Source organism: Populus alba, chromosome 8 (genome assembly GCF_005239225.2).
Source record: "Populus alba chromosome 8, ASM523922v2, whole genome shotgun sequence".
In the NCBI taxonomy this organism is placed as follows: Eukaryota; Viridiplantae; Streptophyta; class Magnoliopsida; order Malpighiales; family Salicaceae; genus Populus; species Populus alba.
This window is the reverse complement of record NC_133291.1, coordinates 2,144,708-2,165,787: the sequence shown is the minus strand read 5'-3', so window position 1 is coordinate 2,165,787 and position 21,080 is coordinate 2,144,708. Positions and strand designations below refer to the sequence as shown.

At 35.6% G+C, this 21,080-nt stretch overlaps 5 protein-coding genes and 1 pseudogene across 5 annotated transcripts; 5 read left to right on the top strand and 1 right to left on the bottom strand.

Annotated features, from left to right (window-relative positions):
* The first annotated feature begins 803 nt into the window (after positions 1-803).
* On the top strand, positions 804-2,618 carry LOC118052336 (GCN5-related N-acetyltransferase 8). The gene is made up of 2 exons (XM_035063283.2): positions 804-1,621; positions 2,126-2,618. The coding sequence occupies exon 1, from the start codon at positions 910-912 to the stop codon at positions 1,618-1,620; it is 711 nt and encodes a 236-aa protein (XP_034919174.1). The 5' UTR covers positions 804-909; the 3' UTR covers position 1,621; positions 2,126-2,618.
* A 2,068-nt stretch (positions 2,619-4,686) lies between these two features.
* LOC118052340 (GCN5-related N-acetyltransferase 8) lies at positions 4,687-5,632 on the bottom strand. Its single transcript, XM_035063286.2, has one exon. The coding sequence runs from the start codon at positions 5,450-5,452 to the stop codon at positions 4,745-4,747; it is 708 nt and encodes a 235-aa protein (XP_034919177.1). The 5' UTR covers positions 5,453-5,632; the 3' UTR covers positions 4,687-4,744.
* Positions 5,633-7,791: 2,159 nt separating this feature from the next.
* LOC118052339 (lysM domain receptor-like kinase 3) lies at positions 7,792-9,511 on the top strand. The gene has a single exon (XM_035063285.2). The coding sequence runs from the start codon at positions 8,025-8,027 to the stop codon at positions 9,312-9,314; it is 1,290 nt and encodes a 429-aa protein (XP_034919176.1). The 5' UTR covers positions 7,792-8,024; the 3' UTR covers positions 9,315-9,511.
* Positions 9,512-12,841: 3,330 nt separating this feature from the next.
* On the top strand, positions 12,842-15,282 carry LOC118052338 (lysM domain receptor-like kinase 3). The gene has a single exon (XM_035063284.2). It carries the CDS (start codon positions 13,023-13,025, stop codon positions 14,298-14,300), a length of 1,278 nt encoding a protein of 425 aa, XP_034919175.1. The 5' UTR covers positions 12,842-13,022; the 3' UTR covers positions 14,301-15,282.
* A 202-nt stretch (positions 15,283-15,484) lies between these two features.
* LOC118052341 (uncharacterized) lies at positions 15,485-18,028 on the top strand. Its single transcript, XM_035063288.2, has 2 exons — positions 15,485-15,689; positions 17,274-18,028. The coding sequence occupies exons 1-2, from the start codon at positions 15,599-15,601 to the stop codon at positions 17,780-17,782; spliced, it is 600 nt and encodes a 199-aa protein (XP_034919179.1). The 5' UTR covers positions 15,485-15,598; the 3' UTR covers positions 17,783-18,028.
* Positions 18,029-18,628: 600 nt separating this feature from the next.
* On the top strand, positions 18,629-20,346 carry LOC118052401 (probable serine/threonine-protein kinase WNK11; annotated as a pseudogene).
* The last annotated feature ends 734 nt before the right edge of the window (positions 20,347-21,080 follow it).

Sequence of the window (21,080 nt, the reverse complement as noted above, 5' to 3'; positions counted from 1 at the left end):
CCTCTCTGGTTGGTCTCTTGGTAGGTTTCCTAGAAGCCTTGTAATCATGGAACTAATAAACAAATCTTAATCTCCTACTCTCCCATGACATTTCATGGTATGTATTCATGAATGTGACTGTTCACTTGTTCTGACTTGTGTAATTGAGCGTTGATATCATCACAAGCAGCAAATTTCTCATGCTTGACAAGGGTATAAACATTGATATTGGTGCTGGCCTAGTACACACACCAGGCCTCTACAAATTCTTGTATCAAAATTGAGGTTATCAGGACCATTCACAATACATAATGTCAGTGTTTTTTTTTAACTGATTTTAAGGATCATATTCGATTCACCCAAATGTTATTGGACATGTTTCCTGTTCTCATGCACTAAAGACTAAGTTTCATTTGCTCTGGTTTTACGTTTTAGACACATCATCTATGATGCAATAACAAAAAGTTAATCCACATACATGCTGTTTATCAATCGTTGCAGTTTTAGTATTTTCTTTAAAGCATCTTTTTTTTTAAATAGTTTCAATAAAAAAAAAAAAAAAAGAGAGAGTAAAGATCGTCAAAAATCACGTTAAAATCATTAAATTATTTTTAAGTGATTTTCGTGGTTACCAAACAAATACTTACTAGTGACTGGATGGGCCAAACTCGAAGCAGAACACGGGCCATTTTTCCTTCTGTACGAAATAACTTCGGAGGAAAAATCCGACAGAAGTTTTCTTGACAAAATCACCCTCCCTATCCCATAAAATGCCCATAAAGTCCCCTAAAAACACCCTAAAACCTTAAAAATAAGACCCCCACCCCACGTAACTACACTCCACAACCCTACCCCAAAGCCCCAACCTTCTCTTTTCTCCTCCAATCGTTCCCCATTTCTCTAGAACCCCCCATTTCCATTTCCACCAAAATGGCCGCCGCAGCCCCTCCCCCACCGCCAACCCCCGCCCCCTCCGCCCCTACAGGCCTCCCAGACTCAGACTCAACACCAGTAGGCCACCCTCTCTTCGCCAGGATCCGCCTAGCAACACCACTAGACATCCCTCACATTCACAAACTCATCCACCAAATGGCCATCTTTGAAAAGTTAACCCACCTTTTCACTGCCACAGAATCCTCCCTTGCCTCTACCCTCTTCAAGTCTCCACCTTTCCTATCTTTCACCATCTTCCTTCTTGAAGTCTCCTCACACCCTTTTGAAAAAGATTCGAACTTCCACTCTCAAAACTTCACTCCCATTGAAAGAATTTTCAATCTTGATCATTCTTTAATAGACCCAGAAGCTGAGACTTTCAAAAATGGGATCAATGGTGATGTTGTTGTTGCTGGGTTTGTTTTGTTTTTTCCAAATTTCTCAACTTTTTTGGGGAAGCCAGGGTTTTATGTGGAGGATTTGTTTGTGAGGGAGTGCTATAGAAGAAAGGGACTAGGGAAGTTGTTGCTTTCTGCTGTGGCTTCACAGGCCGTGAAAATGGGGTATGGGAGAGTGGAATGGGTCGTTCTTGACTGGAATGTTAATGCTATCAAGTTTTACGAGGAAATGGGTGCTAATGTTTTGCCAGAGTGGAGGATTTGCCGGCTGACTGGCCCTGCACTTGAGACTTATCGTGATGCTATTTGAAGTGAGTTTCTTTGTGTTTTCTTGAGGAGTTAAGATTTGTTGGCTTATGTCTAAGAAATGCCTTTGTGGATCTATGTATTTCATGTTTCTGTCTCCAGATCAAAAACAAAGAAAGCAAAAGGGAATTTCAAGTCGTGCTCTTGTTATTTTTATATTTAAGTTCTAGTTTCTAATGAACTCAACATTAAATAAATTTTTGGTTTTTCTGTTATTGAACTCAATCTACTTTGATAGGACATTGAAATTTCTGTGAAGGAAATGTGATTACTTTGTCATTCATGTTATAGATAAAGGGGGAAGAAAGGATTTTAGAAGCTCGTCTCTTTTCAATGTTGGAATAGTGCAAGATGGGGATAAATTAAACATCGAATAAAAATGAACCTAAATAAAATCAAACAGGCTTATTGGAGATGGTGTTGAGATTTCTGCTTTAGTACAAAAAATTGGTATTTGTACTGCATTGCGTCCGTGGTCTGCTGGTTAATTGGGATTTGGGGTTGTGCAGTAATTTCAGGCCTAAGGGACATGTCCATCAATCTCTTCGTTCGATTGTGCAGTTCAAGAAATAAAAATGATAAATAGCAAGATTTGATTCTATTCTCCAGGGATGTGCCTAGAACCGTCTCCAGACTGCAGAAAACACAAGGTTCTCTCTGTTTTTTAACAGCTAAAAGAACCATTCCATTAATATTGGGCTGGAAGCCCATGGTTACAAAGGTCCCAAGAGCTGCATCAATCTCTATAAAGTTTTTTTAGAAAATTTTCAGGAACAATATTTTTTACTAGCCCAGATGAGTTCTGGTTCATAATCACCCCAGAAAGCACGAGAAATTCTTATTATGGGTTCGTTTAATATGTGCCTTTCGAACACACATTTAAGGTTAATTGCCTTGTTTTTGGTTGTTGGATCACAAATAGGTAGTGGTGTAAGAACATGTTTAATCCTTGTTAAGGCATGCCCCTTAGTGCAAATTCTAGAAAAGTTATATTGTTATTTAGTCATGAACCTCCTGTAAAGCTTATTTTCTACAGTAATTAACATCGCCATTAGCATTGAGAGTGGATAGCATCACCAAGATGGATTCAAATAAAATAGAACATAAAACCTTCTAATAAAAAACATCCATGTTTTATGGCATGCATTGTAAGGGAGAGCGTGTTTATGCCCTCTGGTAGCAAGATGTGGCACCTTTGTAAAACACAAAAAAGTAGTTGTCGAACATCATATTTTATTAGGGGTGAGCAATGTTCGTTGTGTTCTCGCTGCCATTTTTAAGGATTTTCGTTTTATTTTTGGCGTGTGTAACTGTCCTTACACAGTGAAGCTTTGATCTTTGAATGTTTTTTTTTTTTCCACAATTTTTTCCTCTTTTCAACTTTGAGCCGCCGCCACACACTTGCAAAAACACAATTGATCCAACTTGTTGCAAAAGATGCAAAGAGAAAGCAGAGAGAAGAATGAGAATACATTATTTGTTGGGAGACATCCAATTTATAGGTGTTTTTTTAAGTGCTGGTCTGGTTGAGGTTCGTTCGGTTTGATTCGGTTTCAAACTCGGTTAATTTGTTTTTTTTTTCGATTCGGTTTTTCCGGTTTTTCTCGATTTCGTTTAACCCCTAGGCAGAGGTGTGTGTGGCCGTCCTTACACGGTGAAGTTTTTACAATATTTTTTTCCCTCCTTTTTATTTCTCTTCAAGATTGAAAAACACATTGCCCTTGTAAAAAATCAGAAAAGTATGATTATTTTTTAATTTTATTACATTTTGGTCCTTATTTTTTTTAATTATATCAAACTTGATTTATTTATTTTTCAATTTCATCATTTGACATTTATTTTTATATCAAATTTGGTCCATATTTTTTTTCTTAAACTTTTCTTAATTGAATTATTTTTTTCAATTTAATCCCTTATAATTTGATTTTATTTTCTTTTTATATCAATTTCTTGTTTTTTTCAATTCTATTTTTTTAATATTTTTTTCACTTTACCACTCATTATTTGATTAATTGAAAAATTTGGCTTCATAATTTTTTTGATTATGATTTTTACGGTTCAATCTAACCTCATGATGTATGTCAAGAGTTTAAGAAGATTAGATAAGGTTGGATTCAATTTTTTTTTTTTAATTTTATTTTCAATATTATGTTGGTTGAGGATTTGTATTGGTTATTTTTTCACTTTTTATTCATATGAATTTATCTTGATTTCATGTCCCGAATTATGGAATTCGGTAGTTTACTAAGGTAGACTCTCAAGTTTTTTTTTTTTTTTCACCTATAACACCTAGTTCATTTGATAATTAAACTTCAAAATTTTATTCAATTTGCTTTTCATGAAGTTATTTCGGTCTTATGATTAGATCACAGATTTGGCTTGCTAGCTTGGATAAACTTGAATTGTTTTTTTCTTTTTCTTTTTTAATATTTTTTTTTCAATTTTGTTATTCAATATTTTATTTGTTAAGAATTGAGATTCATATTTTTTTTTTCATTTTTTTTATGTGATTATTCTATTTTTATTTAATATTTTGCTTTGTTAACAAATAAAATCATAAGAATCTTTTAAGAATATCGAAAAAAATATTTTTATGGTGTATATTTTTTTTTTGCTTTAAATCATTGTTAGTTTTTATCACTTTATTTTTATTTGTTGTTAATTTTTTTTTTAATCATATTATTAGATTATTAAGCTTATCAAACTCAGATGAATCAATTGCTCTTAATCTTATATTTTCTTTAAAAATTTTTAAAAATACATATCATTTTAATTTTTTTTATATTAAAAAAAAATTAAGCCGACATAGTATAAACCATGGTTTCTTTTTATATGCCAGATGCTTAAACAAGCAAAGGAATTTAGACAACACAAGATTTTCTTGTTAACCATAAGGGACCGATTTCATTAATATTGAGCTAGCCCAAAATGCAAATGCCACAGGGCTTCTTCCACACACAAAAAGATTGTTGCTCAATATTTTCCCACCTCAATAATGAAGGCAGCCTACCTAGACCCCAAAAAGGGAAGAGGATTTATTTATTTATTTCTGTTTTTTCTTTCGAAAATATTTTTCATTATTAATATTAGCATTATTTATATCTTGATTCCAAAAAGAGAGAAAAACTCTAGTAATTAGCATCACCGTAAGCCTCAAGAGCATCGCCAGTCAACCTACAAACCCGCCACTCAGTCAAAACCTTAGCGCCCATCTCTTCATAAAACTTGATAGCATTCACATTCCACTCCAGAACTGACCACTCCACTCTCTTAAACCCCATCTTCACCGCCTGCTCCGCCACCGCGGACAGCAACATCTTCCCAAAACCTTTCCTTCTATAACACTCCCTAACCAACAGATCCTCCACGTGAAACCCTGGCTTCCCTGCAAATGTAGTGTAACTTGGCACAAACAACACGAACCCTGCCACAGTAACATTATCATCACCATCTTCATTAGCAACACTACTCTTAAATGTTTCGGCCTCGGGATCAGCAGCTACAAGATCAACAGGGACGGTGCGTTCAATGGGAAGGAAAGCTGGAGAGTGAATATTTTTGAAGGGGTTGGAGGAGACCTCAAGGATAAAGACGGTGAAGGATTGGAAAGGAGGTGAGTTAAAGAGAGTGGAGGCAATGGAGGATTCAGTTGCAGTGAAGAGATGAGTGTCATTTTGAAAGACAGCCATTTGATAAAAGAGTTTGTGGATGTGAGGGACATCAGCGGGTGTTGCTAGGCGAATACGAGTGTAGAGTTGGTGTTGACCCACTAGGGTGGTGGGGGTGGCGATGGAGGCCAGAGCTGCTGCTGGTGCTGGTGATATAGTGGAAGCCATTGGTTTGGTTTTGGTTTTTTGTGATTTAGGGTTTATGGACAAGAAATGAGGTTCTAGAGAAGTGAATGGATTGCTCAAAGAAAATGAAGAGTGAATTGTGGGAAGGCAAGGGGTTGCAGGGGTTTTTATAGACAATTCCAAACAAGATATCGCTCTTTTTCTTTTTCTTTTTCTCTTTCTCTTTCTTTCTTTGATTTCTCAAAGACAATCTCTCTTCTCACTTTCAATGTTTCTATCTTTGTCGTGTATATATGTTTTCCTTGCTACTTCATTGTTCAACTTAAGAATATTTATGGTAACTTCGTGACTCTTGACAATGTGATAATGCATTCAAAGATGGCTCTATGAAAAATGTATTAATTATATATTGTTTTATGGCGTAGAGGAAAGCTTCATTGGTGGAAATAAATTACTTTCTTGTAAAGTTGGCTTTGGAGAGCAACCATAAAACCTCAAAGGGGATTTTGTTACAAATTTTCTGTGTTTCTTTTAAGAAGCTGTGCAAAACCCATTCGTGTGAAAACCATGGTCTGGTTGCACCACTTCTGGACTTCTCACCATTATCATTTGTTCAGAAGCAAACCCCATTCGTGTTAGGCATTCGTGTCAGTTTTATCCATCTCTTATTATAATTTATTTTTTCTTTTCTTCCGAGAGTTCTCATGAATAATGAACATGCTTCTAATGAGCTAGCTACGTGCAAGCTTGCATCTCAATTATCATCCACTTAAAAACTAGAAGACGACACCAATTAAGTGTATCTAACTAGCTAGGAGTATATCCACCTGTCTTTCTCTTTCCTCATCGTTTTTTCGCATAAGGTCCAGGTTATGAACCTAATTAAGTGACGCGCAGCTAATGACATCAAGAAAATGGTGTGGGTCAAAGGATAAAACATCGTAGGGCTACAGAAATAAAGAACATTGAATATATATCTAAGCTTTAATTAAGCCATGTCCAAGTTCAGTGTGTGTGATCATTGCATCTGATTAAAACCACGCACCCCCTCTGCATTCAAATCTTTGAGCAACTCTAGATGCCATATATATAAATAATCTTGAAGTGTGATCTCTGGAGGAAATGTTAATCAAGATTCTTATTTTAGAACGTCCGTCTACGTCCCTGAGTAATTATCATTAATTTCCATAACATGGGATGTATAGTTTTCTGAGTTCGCCATGCCTGGCGAAGAAGGCCCTTTAATGATCATTAATTAAGGCAAATAAATGATGATCCACTGAGGAAATGTATACCTGGCCTATTATTAACATAATTTGCCAAAAAGAATTGCAGAAGTGAACTCGTTGACGAATGTAAATGGAAAATGAACCTCCATGTTCAAAAAATTAAAACATGGAGTATTTGCAACATTTGCAGGGTGTTTCTTCTTAATTTATCGTTCTTCTGATCCAGACATGTCTTCTAGAAGTACTCTGTAACATCCATATCACTATTGTTAGGTCAGGGATGAAGTCACTCTCTATCATGAATGTATTAAGTACTAAATTAAGCAGTGAACAATGGCGGCTAGCCTTGATTTAATTATCATTGGTCTGTTTTTTTATTATAAATACATGGAGGGTTTGCCAAAATGTATATTTTAAGACACGTACTAAGAGTTGATTAACTATCCCTAAGCTAATGTCATTTTACCCTGCTAACCTTTCCTATTTTCCCACATGGGATCCTGAGTTCATAGATCATTGACGTGATCTTTAAAATTGAAAGCCAATTTAACTAGTGCAGATCTTTAAAATTAAAAAAATAATTTAAAAAAAAAAAACTTTCAAAACACAAATATAAACCAGCCATGTAAAAAACCACGGCAGAGGTCAGTGCACACGGAATCTCGGCACACCAAGCGCAAACGCAGAGCAAACACCTCTTTTCTCGTAAATGAATATTCTAAGCCCACATTCTCTATCGATAGCACAACAAACACCGCTATTTCGGTATAGAACATTATATTATGAAGTTTTCGGGATTATTTAATTAAGTAAATGATTTGAATTCAAGGTAGAGAACCAAAAATTAACGATACTCTCGAGGGATGAATCATCGAATGGACCCATCCAAGACTTCTTATATGGCTAAGATTTATTTTGGCCCTTCTACAATAAGATGAAATCCTTTATTGGGCCAAATTATTTTCTTGAGTTTTAATTAAAAGTGATCACGGGCCTTTTATCCAATTTATTTTGCAATAAAATGGCCTGATGAATTCCACATGTTATTAGATAATGGGCCAAATTAATTTCTTGAGTGTTGATTTGGCCCAAATTAAGTCTCGGGACCTGACTTGGTAATGTATACAAAATAGAAGGATCGCAGTATACTTTGTCTCATACCATCTTCCTCCAGCACAACCTGAACATCACAGACCGGAAAGCTTCTCTGTTTCTTGCAATTATAGGAAGACAACTCGTACAAGGACCTAACTGGAAACCCCCCAAAACAACCGACAATCCCATGTTTCTTGAGATTTACAAACTTATCTTGGCAATCAAAAACCAGAACTTGACAGTTCTACCGAACTGTTTCAATCATTTATGTCCCTTCCATTTCTTTCTTCATGTGCAAATCAAAAAAGAGCACCAACATCATCAACTCTACAGCTACCTCAAGATCCATGGCTTCCGAATCCTTAAAATCAACACCACCACCATCATCTTCATCCTCAAGTTCATCTTTTATCAACCCACCATCATGTACTAACAAATACCCATCAACATCTACTAACAAATACCCATCAACAAATTACTCTCCAAACTACCCATCAACATCAAAGTCTTGGTCCTTTTCAAGCAAAACATCTCTTTCTAACCTTAAAGATTCATTACCAGAAAACCCTCACATTTATGATTTCTCTGAAATCAGCAAGGCTACAAACAACTTTTTACAAAAACCCTTTTCGTCTTCCTCTTCATCAGTCTCTTGGAGATGCTCACTTCGTGGAAAGGAATTGATTCTTTTTCAACGCAAGTTGCGCCGTCAGATTGAATCACCTGAGCTTCAACAGAGGTTATTGACCATTTGCAGGAGTCATCACAGTAGCGTGATCAAGCTTCTTGGTGCTACCACTTCAGGGAATTATATCTATCTTGCTTATGAGTATGTTCATGGTGCAAATTTAGCTACTTGTCTTAGGAATCCACAGAACCCCAGTTACACAGTTTTATCATCTTGGTTATCTCGTATGCAGATTGCTACTGATATAGCTAATGGTCTTGATTATATTCACCACTGTTCAGGTTTGAATTCAGAATTTGTGCATAATCATATAAAAAGTTTAAGTATTTTAGTTACTGAAGATTCTTTAAATGCCAAGATTTGTCATTTTGGGACTGCTGAATTGTGTGGAGAGGTAGTGGGGAAGGAAGGGTCTTCCTCGAAAAATTTTGGGAGGTCGAATAGTAAGGTGATGAAAATTGAGGGAACAAGAGGCTATATGGCGCCTGAGTTTCAGGCAAGTGGACTTACGACACAGAAATGTGACGTGTATGCATTCGGGGTGGTGATTTTGGAGTTGGTGTCTGGGGAGGAGGCGTTGAGGTATGTGTTTGATGAGGGAGGTGGAGTTTATAAGAGAATTAGTGTTATTGAGAGGGCAAGGGAGGTGATGGCTGTTGGTGGGGGTGAATTGAGGAAGTGGGTTGATAAGAGGATGAAGGATTCGTATCCAGTTGAAGTTGCAGAGAAGATGTTGTTGTTGGGATTGGAATGTGTGGATGATGATCCAGAGAAGCGGCCGGATATGGGGCTGGTTGATGGTAGAGTGTCTAGATTGTATTTGGAGTCGAAGAATTGGGCTGAGAAGATTGGTTTGCCTACTGATTTCTCAGTCTCAATGGCGCCTCGTTAAGAGTGGTTAATGAGAAATGATACATAAATTGATGATTTTTGTTGTCGATTGTGCTTGTGCATATAGGATTTGAGTGTGTTGTTTTATCTGGACTCCTGATTTTATAGTCATTCTTTCTGGAGAAACTAATAAAATTTATTCATTTTTGTATACATGATGATAATATAAACAAGCGAGATTTCTGCATTAACATGCTTCATTTTATTTTTTATTTGTTCTGTCATTACAATATCTTTACTAAATTCTTCCTTCAATGAATGCAGCAGGCTAAAAATGTCATCTTGAGCTCGAAAAACATGTTTGTTTGTTGCTTTCGATACATATTAACTTCAATGCTACTGGAAAATCAACTTTGTTTTCTGTTTAGGCTTTAGAAGATTGTTGCATTACGGATTCTGGTAATCCGAAGGCGTAAAACGTTTGCTTTGAAACGAGATGTTGCTAAATATTTATTTTCCTATTTGCACCATAATCTTGCTATGAAAAGATCGAAGCAGCAGTAATAAGGGCAGCACTGAGTATCAGTATCGGTTGGACTTTTCTTGGGTGCACGGTTAGGCTTTGGCTAACTTCCATGAAATTACCATTCATTTGATCTGAGCTGAGCAGAGCAGCATCATGATGTTCATGTTGAGAGAAACTAAATGCTTCTCCCTCTACAAAGAAGCTAAAAAACGCAGCCTTCACAAGAAACGTTATGCTTAATCCTATGATGTATGGGACTTGTGAGGGAGTCTACTGTGGATTAATCCACACATCTATTGATTGTAAAAGCTTGTCATTTGTTTTTCCAGTTCCAAGTGATGTATGAGGGATGTTGATTTGGCATAATTTTACTCTGCCTTCTATGTGAAATGATGTTGCCCTGCTCCTCGCTCGAAACAAAAAACCAAAGGCTGTGACTGGTTCTATATGTCTACACTTGACTAGCTGTCTGAAACAAGAAAATTGGCGAGAACACAGGCGTTCTAACTTCCAAGGTGGGCGCGTCACTGGGATCAAATGTATCACCCCCACGAAAGAAAAGGTTAGAAAACCAATATTGGGTTTTGCGGTTATTTGTTTTAGAGATTGAAGTTGAGTTTTATATATAAAATTTATATAAAAAAAAATTAGTTTTTATAGTTGAGTTTTGGTGTATAAATGACTTATATCTAACCTAAATTTTATCCAAATAAGCTACAATAAATGCACTCATGTCAGTATTGGAAGACATTAGACAAGCTTCAAATTTCAAAGCCACAACTAAGAAAATACAAATATCATATAGAAATCTAAAAAATATAAGTACAACAATATTAAAAAAAAATCATCAGTATCTATTGCTAAAGGCAAATGAGCCATTCATTATTTTTGAAAGGGTATATACAGTACACTCGTCTTGTTAGCTTTGTTTTGTTAAAATCTTTTTGATAGGATAAATTGTATTATAATTAAAGTTTTCGTGTGCCTTGATTACTTTTTTTTTTAGTTGTTTTTTTCTCCTCTCTTCTATCTTCTTACTAGATAGTTTTTTTTAATAGTGAGATGTATAAACTAAAATATAGTATTTCATCAATTATTTTTTGAAATTGTATTATTTTATTAATATTAAAAAAAACTATATATATATATATATATTTTTAAAAAATAGAGGTTTCGGGGGACATCACCAGCATTATATTATGGGAAAAGTTAAATAGCTTGTATATATAAGATGAAATTTAATTTAAAGGATAATTATCGTGGCCAGAGAGGTTCCTCCTTTTTTTATATAGATTTTTTATGTTTGAAGATTAGGATCAATATTTAAGGGATTTATGAGTTGAAATTTAGTTTCGGCTGACTTAAAAATATTACTCGCCATAAATTAATTTTTTTTAAAAAAAACTGTAAGTTTTGAGGTTGAATGAAGTCAGGTCCACTGAAAATGGGTCTGATAGTCAAATCCTTAAAACTGTATAGAGGGGGTTGGTCAACTTAATCTGACGTGAATGGAATTGTTGATTTGATTTGTTCGCGGTTGTCGGCTGTAGTTAGAGGACCAGATACGTGTGGCCATTTTCTTAAATTTAAAATTTTAATACCTAATTTAACCAGAATGTATAAACAGTATTAAAAATAAAATCCAAACCGTCCTGATTTTCATCACGAATCATCTAGCCCAGTGGTTTAGGCCGTAATTATTTGATTACAAAAATGGGGAATAAATTACTTAGTATAATGTGGACAAAGTAGTAAATGGAATTTAAAAAAAATGCTGTATTAGTATTTATTCTATTTTAATTTAATTTAAAATCAGGAATGAATTAGGATAAATAATAAAACATTACGCAAAATTTTAAAGAAAATCTAAGAAAAATTGACTCAATTTACTGAATTTAAAAATATGTTTGAAAATGTGATTATAATTGTTTTTCAAAATATTTTTCATTTAAAAATATATTAAAATAATTTTTTTTATTTTTAAAAAATTATTTTTAATATCAGCGTATTAAAATGATTTAAAAGTATAAAAAAATACTAATTTAAAATAAAAAATTAATATTTTTAAAAATATAAAAATAAATAGATGATAAAAATACATGCAACAAAGGCTTTCAAGCGTGCAGCAAAGACGAACCGCGTCTTTTCTAACTTCTCCGAAACCAAGATGATTTACATGACTAAAAATCAAATGTGGTCCCTCTATTTTATTTATATTTATTAAGTCAAATTGTTTATTTTAAATTATATCAAATTTACTGTCAATGCTAATTAAAAGTCACTTAGCCCTCATGATCATATTTATAAGACCCGATTTCAGTCTATATCAAATTCACCCTCACTATTAATTAAAAGTCACTTAGCCCTCATGACCATATTTATAAGACCCGATTTCAACCTAACTATAAGAATTCAATCATGCTTAGTAGATCAACTAGGTGGCTTGGTTTAAAAGTGATCAATAATTTTTTTAAAAAAATATTATAATTTCAGGGTTTTTTCAAAAAAAAAATTGAGTTTACTCAAGTTAATTTATTTTATCCACGTGCTCGAATTGTAATCAAATTGATTCATGGATCGAGTCTCATGACACAATAAATTTGAGAACAAGATAGGAAAAAAAAATATTAGTCATCAACTTTTTTAAATCAAGTTACATATTACTAGATGAACTTTGATTAATTGTTTTTATTAAAACAATATTTTATTGTTTATTTTTTTATATTTAATTAACTAGGTTTGAATCAAATTTAACCGTGTTGTCCATGTTTTTAAAAAACCAATTGAGTTGATTTTAATACATCAATATATTTTTTTGTCTAACTAATAGCCGTACCTAAATTAAGTTCTAGTCTTGGATTTTTTTAAAACAATCCACAACTATATTTTTAACTCTGTCTACTTATTTTTACTAGATTGCATGGATTCCACATGTAATGATATAATTGGATGAAGGATCTCAGATTAATTTAACCTAATTAAATACGTAAAATAGAAGACCCACACATGACTTTTATTCTTCTTCTTTCTTCCATTGGAAAAAAAAAAAAAAAAAAACTGGACAAGGACCTAACCGACCTCCAAAAAGGCGAAAACAACAAACAGCCTAAAATTCCTAGATTTCTACAAATCGACGACTTGTCTAAGTATCTTGGTTTCTCCTTTCTCATGCCCCCAAAGTAAACAATCAAATTTCTGTTTCAAAGATTTCTTTGCTTGCTCTTGCGCAAATCAAAAAAGAACATGAACATAATCAACTATCTTATCCCAAAATCCAAGACAGCGAAGTCCTTAAAATCGTCACCGTCACCATCACCAACACCGTCACCGTCACCGTCATCAACAGCAACAGCAACATCATCATCACCTGCTTCCTCTTTGATCAACCCATCATCTAACAACAACCCATCAACAAATGGCTCTCCAACCTGTTCAGAAGCATCAAAGTCCCTGTCTTTCTCAAGCAAAACATCTCTTTCCAGCCTCAAAGACTCATTACCAGAAAACCCTCACATTTATGACTTCTCTGAAATCTGTAAAACTACCAACAACTTTTTAAAGAAACCCTTTTCTTCTTCCTCTTCATCAACCTCTTGGAGATGCTCAATTCGTGTAAAAGAAGTGATTATTTTTCAACGCAAGTTTCGCCGTCATATTGGATTACCTGAGCTTCAAAAGAAGTTACTGACCATTTGCAGGAGTCATCACAGTAGCGTGATCAAGCTTCTTGGTGTTTCCTCTTCAGGGAACTATATCTATCTTGTTTACGAGTATGTTCATGGTGCAAATTTAGCTACTTGTCTTAGGAATCCACAGAACTCCAGTTACACAGTTTTATCATCCTGGTTATCTCGTATGCAGATTGCTACTGATATAGCTCATGGTCTTGATTATATTCACCACTGTTCAGGTTTGAATTCAGAATTTGTGCATGGTCGTATAAAAAGTTCAAGCATTTTAGTTACTGAAGATTCTTTGAATGCCAAAATTTGTCATTTTGGGACTGCTGAATTGTGTGGAGAGATGGTGGGGAATGAAAGTTCTTTGTCGAAAACTTTTGGAAGGTCAGATAGTAGGGAAATGAAATTTGAAGGAACGACAGGATATATGGCGCCGGAGTTTCAGGCAAGTGGATTTGTGACTCAGAAATGTGATGTGTATGCATTCGGGGTGGTGATTTTGGAGTTGGTGTCTGGGGAGGAGCCGTTGCGATATGTGTTTGATAAGGGGGGTGGAGTTTATAAGAGAATTAGTGTGATTGAGACGGCAAGGGAGGTGGTGGCTGCTGGTGAGGGTGAGTTAAGGAAGTGGGTTGACAAGAGGTTGAAGGATTCGTATCCGGTTGAAGTAGCAGAGAAGATGGTGCTGTTGGGATTGGAGTGCGTGGATGATGATCCTGTGAAGCGGCCCCATACGGGGCTAATTGATGTTAGAGTGTCTAAATTGTACTTGAAGTCAAAGAAATGGGCTGAAAAGTTTGGTTTGCCTACTGATTTCTCGGTCTCTTTGGCGCCACGATGACAGCAATTAATAAGAAATGATGGATCAATTGGTTCTTTCTAGTTTTGTTGATGATAACTTGTGCAAATAGGATTTGAGAAAGCAGATTGATAGCGGATCAATTGATGATTTTTGTAATCATGCTGATGATTTAACAAGTGACATTTCTGCGTTGATATGCTTGTTAGTTCTTTTCTGTCATTTCATTATTATCTGCAGTAAATGGTTCCTTAATTGAGGGTAGCAGGTTAAAACTGCCATCACGAGTGCAACGATCATTCTTGTTTGTTGCTGTCAATAAATATTCTTGCATCCAGCTTCAATGCTATTGGAAAAATCAACTTTGTTTTCAGCTTGAGCCTTAGAACATGTTTGTTGCACCACTGCATTCTGGGAAATATAAGTACAATGATTGCATTGGATCGAGAGATAGGTAACATTTGCCTATTTTCCATAACCTTGTTGCAGTAGAAAAGATCAAAGCAGCAACGATAAGGAGGTGCATAGAGGATCAGTGTTGGCTGAACCTTTCTTGGTTGCACAGGCAGGCTATGATTCCAGTTTCATGAACTGCGCTGAGCAGCATCATGATATTCATGTAGAGAACAACTAAATGCTCGGCCTTCACAAGGTATTTTGTTTCATTTTGAGTAGATGGCAGCCAGAAATATTATCTGATACATTCGCGTTGTTGTCATCTAAAAATTAATAAATCCCATTTGTTCCCACCATTGAACCTGGTGTATATAACTATATAACCTTTGCATCAGTGACCAATTCAGAAGAGAGAAAAAACATCCTGACCACTGTTTATTTATGGTGGAAATCATCGAAAAAGATTGATTATGGCTGCATTCTGAGTGTTCTACGTAGCAACAATACGAGAAAATATTTCACTTATGTTTTCTAAAATGCCTTGCATAAATTACTACCAATAATAATGATCTTGCTGAATTGTTTTTTCGGAACTGTTTTAATAAATTGAAGTTAAAAGCAAGAGGTTTTTTCGCACTTAAACATTTCTATATAAAAAATAAAAATATTATATTAGGTTGAAATCTCAATCCCGAAATGATAATGTGGAATTCTGATGAGATTTATGGACAAAGGTTATACAAATAATATAAATTATCTTCGAACTTAAGGGTCAGGTTTATAAAATCATCTTTTCTTTGTATTTATAAAGCACACCCCAAAACCTATGGGCCAAGTCCAAAAAACACACTCTCCTATTTACAAAGACACACGTGTGCGTTCCTATTCTCCGACTTGTAATCCAAGAAGAAAAACAGAGCTGCGAGCTTGGACAACATTCTTTCATGGCGGCAGCTAGAAACACGTTGCAGCTGAGGCGATTGCTCTCTGCTCTTGCCCATAATAATCAACCCTTCACCTCTTCTCCCAATAAAGGTAACCTCTTCATCTCTCTCTGTCTCATTCACTTCGTGGGATACCGTCTGTTTCTTTGAGTTTGTGTCCAGCTTGGAACTTAGGCCGTAAAACTTGGGGTTTCTTTGTTTTCATTTTCTTTTTTATTTTAAACCGAATTGGGAAAGTGGGTTTTTGCTGATTGAGTGTTTTGCTGAGTCTTTGAATTGTTAGGGACATGGTATTGGAAGATTAGTTCCTTGCTTCTATTGGCAGCTTATAATTAGAGCTTCTGGAATTATCCTCTTAGCAATTATTTTTTTTAATAAATTTAATCAATTTGGTAGTTTTCAGTTATTGTCTATCAATGTGAAAACTTTGAATTTCACTAGGGACATGAATGACAAGATATAGTTCACTTGTTATAAGTTTCCTGGAACACATTACCAGTTCGATCCATCCATAAGCTTGGGAATGGAGAGATTTCAGAAAGGAAATGATAATTCTTGATACCGATACCTGCCAATTGGTTCCAATCAGTGGATCAACGTATAGCTTGCATGTTTTAAGAAAATCAAAAGCTATGGTCTTTATAAGAACATGTAAACGTGGCATGCCACAAAGCGGCCTCCTCTTTGAAGGATGAGGTGGAAGCATTGTTTGTTATGGTTAGCTTAAGCTTTAAAGTAAGGCTTTTGCTCTTCTTTTGATAAGTCATGTGTTTATAAGTTTTCTTATATTTGATTTTTCAAATGGTACTGTTGTAGATTCTAGGTTCACGTCTATTCAAATGTATTTCGGTTGTTGCTGATTTGGGTTTTATTTCAAAGTTTAAACTTGCTGAAATGGGAGTTCAAGGAACTTAGTAGTTTGGTTTTTTTATTTTGCGGTTGCTGTTTACTTTCTAACCTCTTCTCTCATGAATGATCAGTTGTTCCTTGACAAGGAAACTACTGATCCTTGGAGTGCATTTTTAGGCAAAACAAGGGAAGATTTTCCCATGGTTTTGACCACACCTTTTTTTTCTTAAGTGAAAAACAGTTTCTGTTGAGCAAGTAGAAGGCCAACACTAGAATAAAATGTATGCTATATTAGCATGTTATCATTTGGTGGTGCTACAAATGAGCCAATCAGCTGTGAGAAACTCAGCCTAACCTGGGCTGAATTTGCTTTCAGTGTGTCTAATAGGTACCCGTGAAACGAAGATTAAACTTGTATTTTAAGGTTCAAACCATTCTTGATGCATTTATCATGTTGACAGATGAAAGTTTATTGGATCGTGACCCATGTCTGCATTTTCATTCCACTAAAACCTCTGAATGCCTTAGAGAATCAACTGACATTTTACTCCCCATTGCTGTCCCGGCCATGGCTGGGGTGTGAATTTGTGACTGCACCTGCATGGGAAATTATTTAGATGCTAATGTTTAAAGAAATTCAGCCCCACTCTTTTACTGATTTCAATATATGCAATCACTCCGCCCTACCCCCTGCAATTTGCTCATCCGATTGTTTCCAGTCTTTATGGTTCTTAACCCATGATCATTTGTGCATTATTTGAAATACGAGAACTTTTACTTCAATTCTCAGATATTTCTTGTGATTTAATAAATTTCTTGTTCACAGAACATAGCTGGAAGCTTCTTCCTTCTGTAAGTTCACTCTTCACCAGGAATGATTTTTATGGAAGAGGGCTGCAGACTCTAGCAAAACCAACCAGCCAAGCTAATGATGAGTCGGAAAATCATGAAAATGGTTGGAAGCCCAAGTGCAGCTCAGCCAATGCTCCCTCCCAAGCAAACAGTAATGATGGTTCTGCTACAACTTATTCTGCTTTATCCAACTTGAAAACCTCTCCAAGGCATGATCTTGCCATGATCTTTACTTGCAAGGTCTGTGAGACAAGATCTGTCAAGACAGTTTGTCGTGAATCATATGAAAAAGGTGTGGTGGTGGCACGGTGTGGTGGTTGCAATAACCTGCACCTGATTGCAGACCATCTTGGATGGTTTGGACAGCCTGGAAGCATTGAGGAAATCCTGGCTGCTCGAGGGGAGGAAGTGAAAAAAGGGTCTGCCGATACATTTAATTTAACACTTGAAGATCTAGCTGGAAAGAAACTCTTCAAAGAGTGAATTGATCAGCTGCCATGGAACATAATTCTAGTGACTTTTTTTTTTCTTCTCAATATGGCATTTTCTGGCTTAACTCTCATCGATATATTTGTTTTTCTTTATAATTTAAATTAGATCTCTTCATATAAATGCTGGATGCTGTATCATTTTTTTCTTCTTTTATATTTGAGTTTAGTTTTAAACAAAAACCTGTAGGTAGTCCACAAATCATGACACAATTCTATTATTATTATTATTTTTTTATCATGATTTGTGATCTGCTCAAGGATTCCAAATCCTTCTTTATTTTATTTTCTTTTTGTCTATCATTGGCTTAATACGAGTCCTAGTATAAACCTAAGCTTGGTAATATAAAGTATTTAGAAATGGAGAGATTTCCTAATCCTAGTTCATATGGGTCACTGGTATCATCAATTCTAATCCTTGTTAGGGAATTTTTTTTTTTGGTACAAACGAAAAGTAGGAGGAAGCAATTCCCATGCTATTAACCTGTGGAAGGAAGGGGTACCCACATTATATAGCTTCCATCCTATAATATTTTTCTTATTTTTGATAATTAAGAGAAATAATAAAGTTTTGAAACTTAGCTTTTAAAATAATAACCTTAATCTCAAGTAGCTTGAATTTTAAGCTCAAGATAATAAAATTGAGCTTATTTCTTGAGATAAATATAATAAATAAATAAATAGCAATCGGGGGTCTGACCGTACGTAAGTCCCGGACTCCAGGCCCAAAAGATGTGGAAACCGATTACAATACGAATTTCATTACCTGCAGGAATTGCACCGTCTTCAGATCTTCTACATTGTTTATTGAATGCGAATTCCGTTTTCCTAAAGTAAAGTACACCTCAAAAAGGAAACAGAGAGAACAGACCAGGCATTTGTTTCTACTGTCTTGTAGTTTGTTTTTGGAGGGCTCCCGTTGTTTTTTTTATTAGAAGACATGGATTTAGATAATGATGGGTTCGTGGAGAAAGATCCAACAGGTCGGTACGTTAGGTATGACGAAATCTTGGGAGGAGGAGCAGTCAACACTGTATATAGGGCTTTTGATGAAGTTGATGGAGTTGAAGTAGCGTGGAAACAAGCAAACGTCGAAGATGTATCACAAAAACAACTAGAAAGATGGACTTCTGAGGCTCGCTTATTGGAGTCGTTGAAAAATAAGAACATCATCAAGTTTTATGATTTTTGGATCGATGATGAGAAGAACACTCTTACCATGATAACTGAGATATTCGTTTCTGGGAGTTTGAGCCAGTATTGCAAGAAACACAAGGATGTTGATACGAAGGCTATTAAGAACTGGGCAAGGCACATTCTCCGAGGTTTGCACAATTTACATACTCATGAACCTCCTATCATTCTTGGCGATTTGAAATGTGTAACATATTTGTTAATGGAAACAATGGAGAGGTTAAGATTGGAGATCTTGGATTAGCCATTGTTACGCAACAGCCTACTGGTTTAAGTGATTTAGGTACTCCAACGTATATGGCTCCTGAGCTTTGTGAAGATGAATACAATGAGCATGTCGATGTTTATTCTTTTGGCATGTGCATGTTAGAGATGGTTACTTGTGAATATCCATACTGTGAAATAAAAAATCCAGGGCAGGTATACAAGAAGGTTATCTCAGGCGTGAAGCCGGCTTCCCTCAACAAGGTGAATGATCCCCAAGTTAAACAGTTCATAGAGAAGTGCCTAGTTCCAGCCTCTTTGAGATTGCCGGCGATGGAGCTTTTGAAAGATCCATTCCTAGCAACCGAAAATTCAAAAGATACTGTTTCTGGTTCTATGAAGTTACCAAATAATCTTATGCCCAAGCAAGTGATCAACTTGCCACATTCAGAATCCCGTTGGATGGACACTGACGAGAAGAAGCTTCTGGTAGGATCTTGTAAAGAAAGTATCGATGAGAAGCTCCAGTTTTCAACTCTAGAAATTTGTAAGTTCACGGAGAAAAATGAATTCAGATTAAGAGGGGAGAAAATCGACAGCAATACGATTTCATTGAATTTGAACATTACGGAAACTTCATGTAGTCTACAAAGGAAAGTGGAGTTTCCTTTTCATCTTGACTCAGATACTGCAATTTCGGTAGCTGAGGAGATGGTTGAACAACTTGAATTGTCACCTGAAGATGCAGCTTATAATGCTGAGTTGATTGATATCTTGGTAATGAAGCTGGTTCCTAGCTGGAAAACTTCACGTGGAAGCATCGCGAATGCACCTGAGAGGCATCCTGATTGCTTACAATCTGTCAGACATCAAGAGGCTCAACAATCAATTAATTTAGAAATTTATGCCGAACATGATGTGACAATTTCCTTTTGTGCCAGCACTAAAAAGCCTTTGGGATCTTCCCATTGCAGTCTTCAATTGAATACTCACAATTTGGGTTCAGATTTTAGGACACATGACGATGGACGTCTACCAGAACACAAAAAATCTGCAAGCAGATTTCTGGACTTCTGTATTGGTTCATGCTTTGGTATGAAAAATATGAGAGCTGGTCCTGCATCTGCTACCCATACCAAGCAGAGGAAATTGACGAGCTAAAGATAGAACTCGATGCAATTAATTTCACTGTAACGAGCATGTCCAAGAACGCATGAGGATAAATGGAAGAAGCAATGGAAAAATCCACAAAGAAGATAACTTTATGATGATTAGATATATACTTTGCTTTATGGGTGGTTTACATCTTGTAAATGGAGTTTTGAATGATTTTCTTTGCCAGATTTTGCTGTTCGTTTGGCTAGCAGTTGATCATTCGGTTTTGTTGCAATTGCAATTGTAATTATACCTAGCATGTATTCTTGTACAGAGAATTCAAAGAACTTGTTTATTCTCTCTGTCCGATCTGTTTTCTTTTCCTGCAAGCTTCTGAACTCCAAGGAAATTAACTTAGTAAAAGCCTTTTTTGTCAGTCTCTAGCCTCTCTTTCTTTTGGAAGTCTTTAAATCAAAGCAGGCACTGTTGTAAAAAATGACCATCTAAAGGATTAAAAATCGAACTTTCCAGTCTTCCTGTTCTACTTCTAACTGTACAAAAATGTATTAATTAGTTTCAAACCATCCTAATTGTGGTGATGTTTCTCTTGCATTCTTCTAGTAGTTTTGCAGTAATTACAGAAGTTCTGTCAATCCCTTGCTACTTTATAATCTTACAGGTCTGCAGAATGGGCTATCAGATCATTTTTCCTCTACTGGTCTTCTCTGATCAAATACAATGATATGATTGAGAATTAAAAGAGAAGCTGAAAGGGAAGAAAGGTAGTCCTAGCTAAACGC

Bases quoted from the DNA above. Each gene is read 5' to 3' on its own strand.
- LOC118052336 (XM_035063283.2), top strand. From the start codon at position 910: ATGGCCGCCGCAGCCCCTCCCCCACCGCCAACCCCCGCCCCCTCCGCC.
- LOC118052340 (XM_035063286.2), bottom strand. From the start codon at position 5,452: ATGGCTTCCACTATATCACCAGCACCAGCAGCAGCTCTGGCCTCCATC.
- LOC118052339 (XM_035063285.2), top strand. From the start codon at position 8,025: ATGTGCAAATCAAAAAAGAGCACCAACATCATCAACTCTACAGCTACC.
- LOC118052338 (XM_035063284.2), top strand. From the start codon at position 13,023: ATGAACATAATCAACTATCTTATCCCAAAATCCAAGACAGCGAAGTCC.
- LOC118052341 (XM_035063288.2), top strand. From the start codon at position 15,599: ATGGCGGCAGCTAGAAACACGTTGCAGCTGAGGCGATTGCTCTCTGCT. The intron at 15,690-17,273 runs GTAACCTCTTCA...TCTTGTTCACAG, and splicing joins CACCTCTTCTCCCAATAAAG to AACATAGCTGGAAGCTTCTT.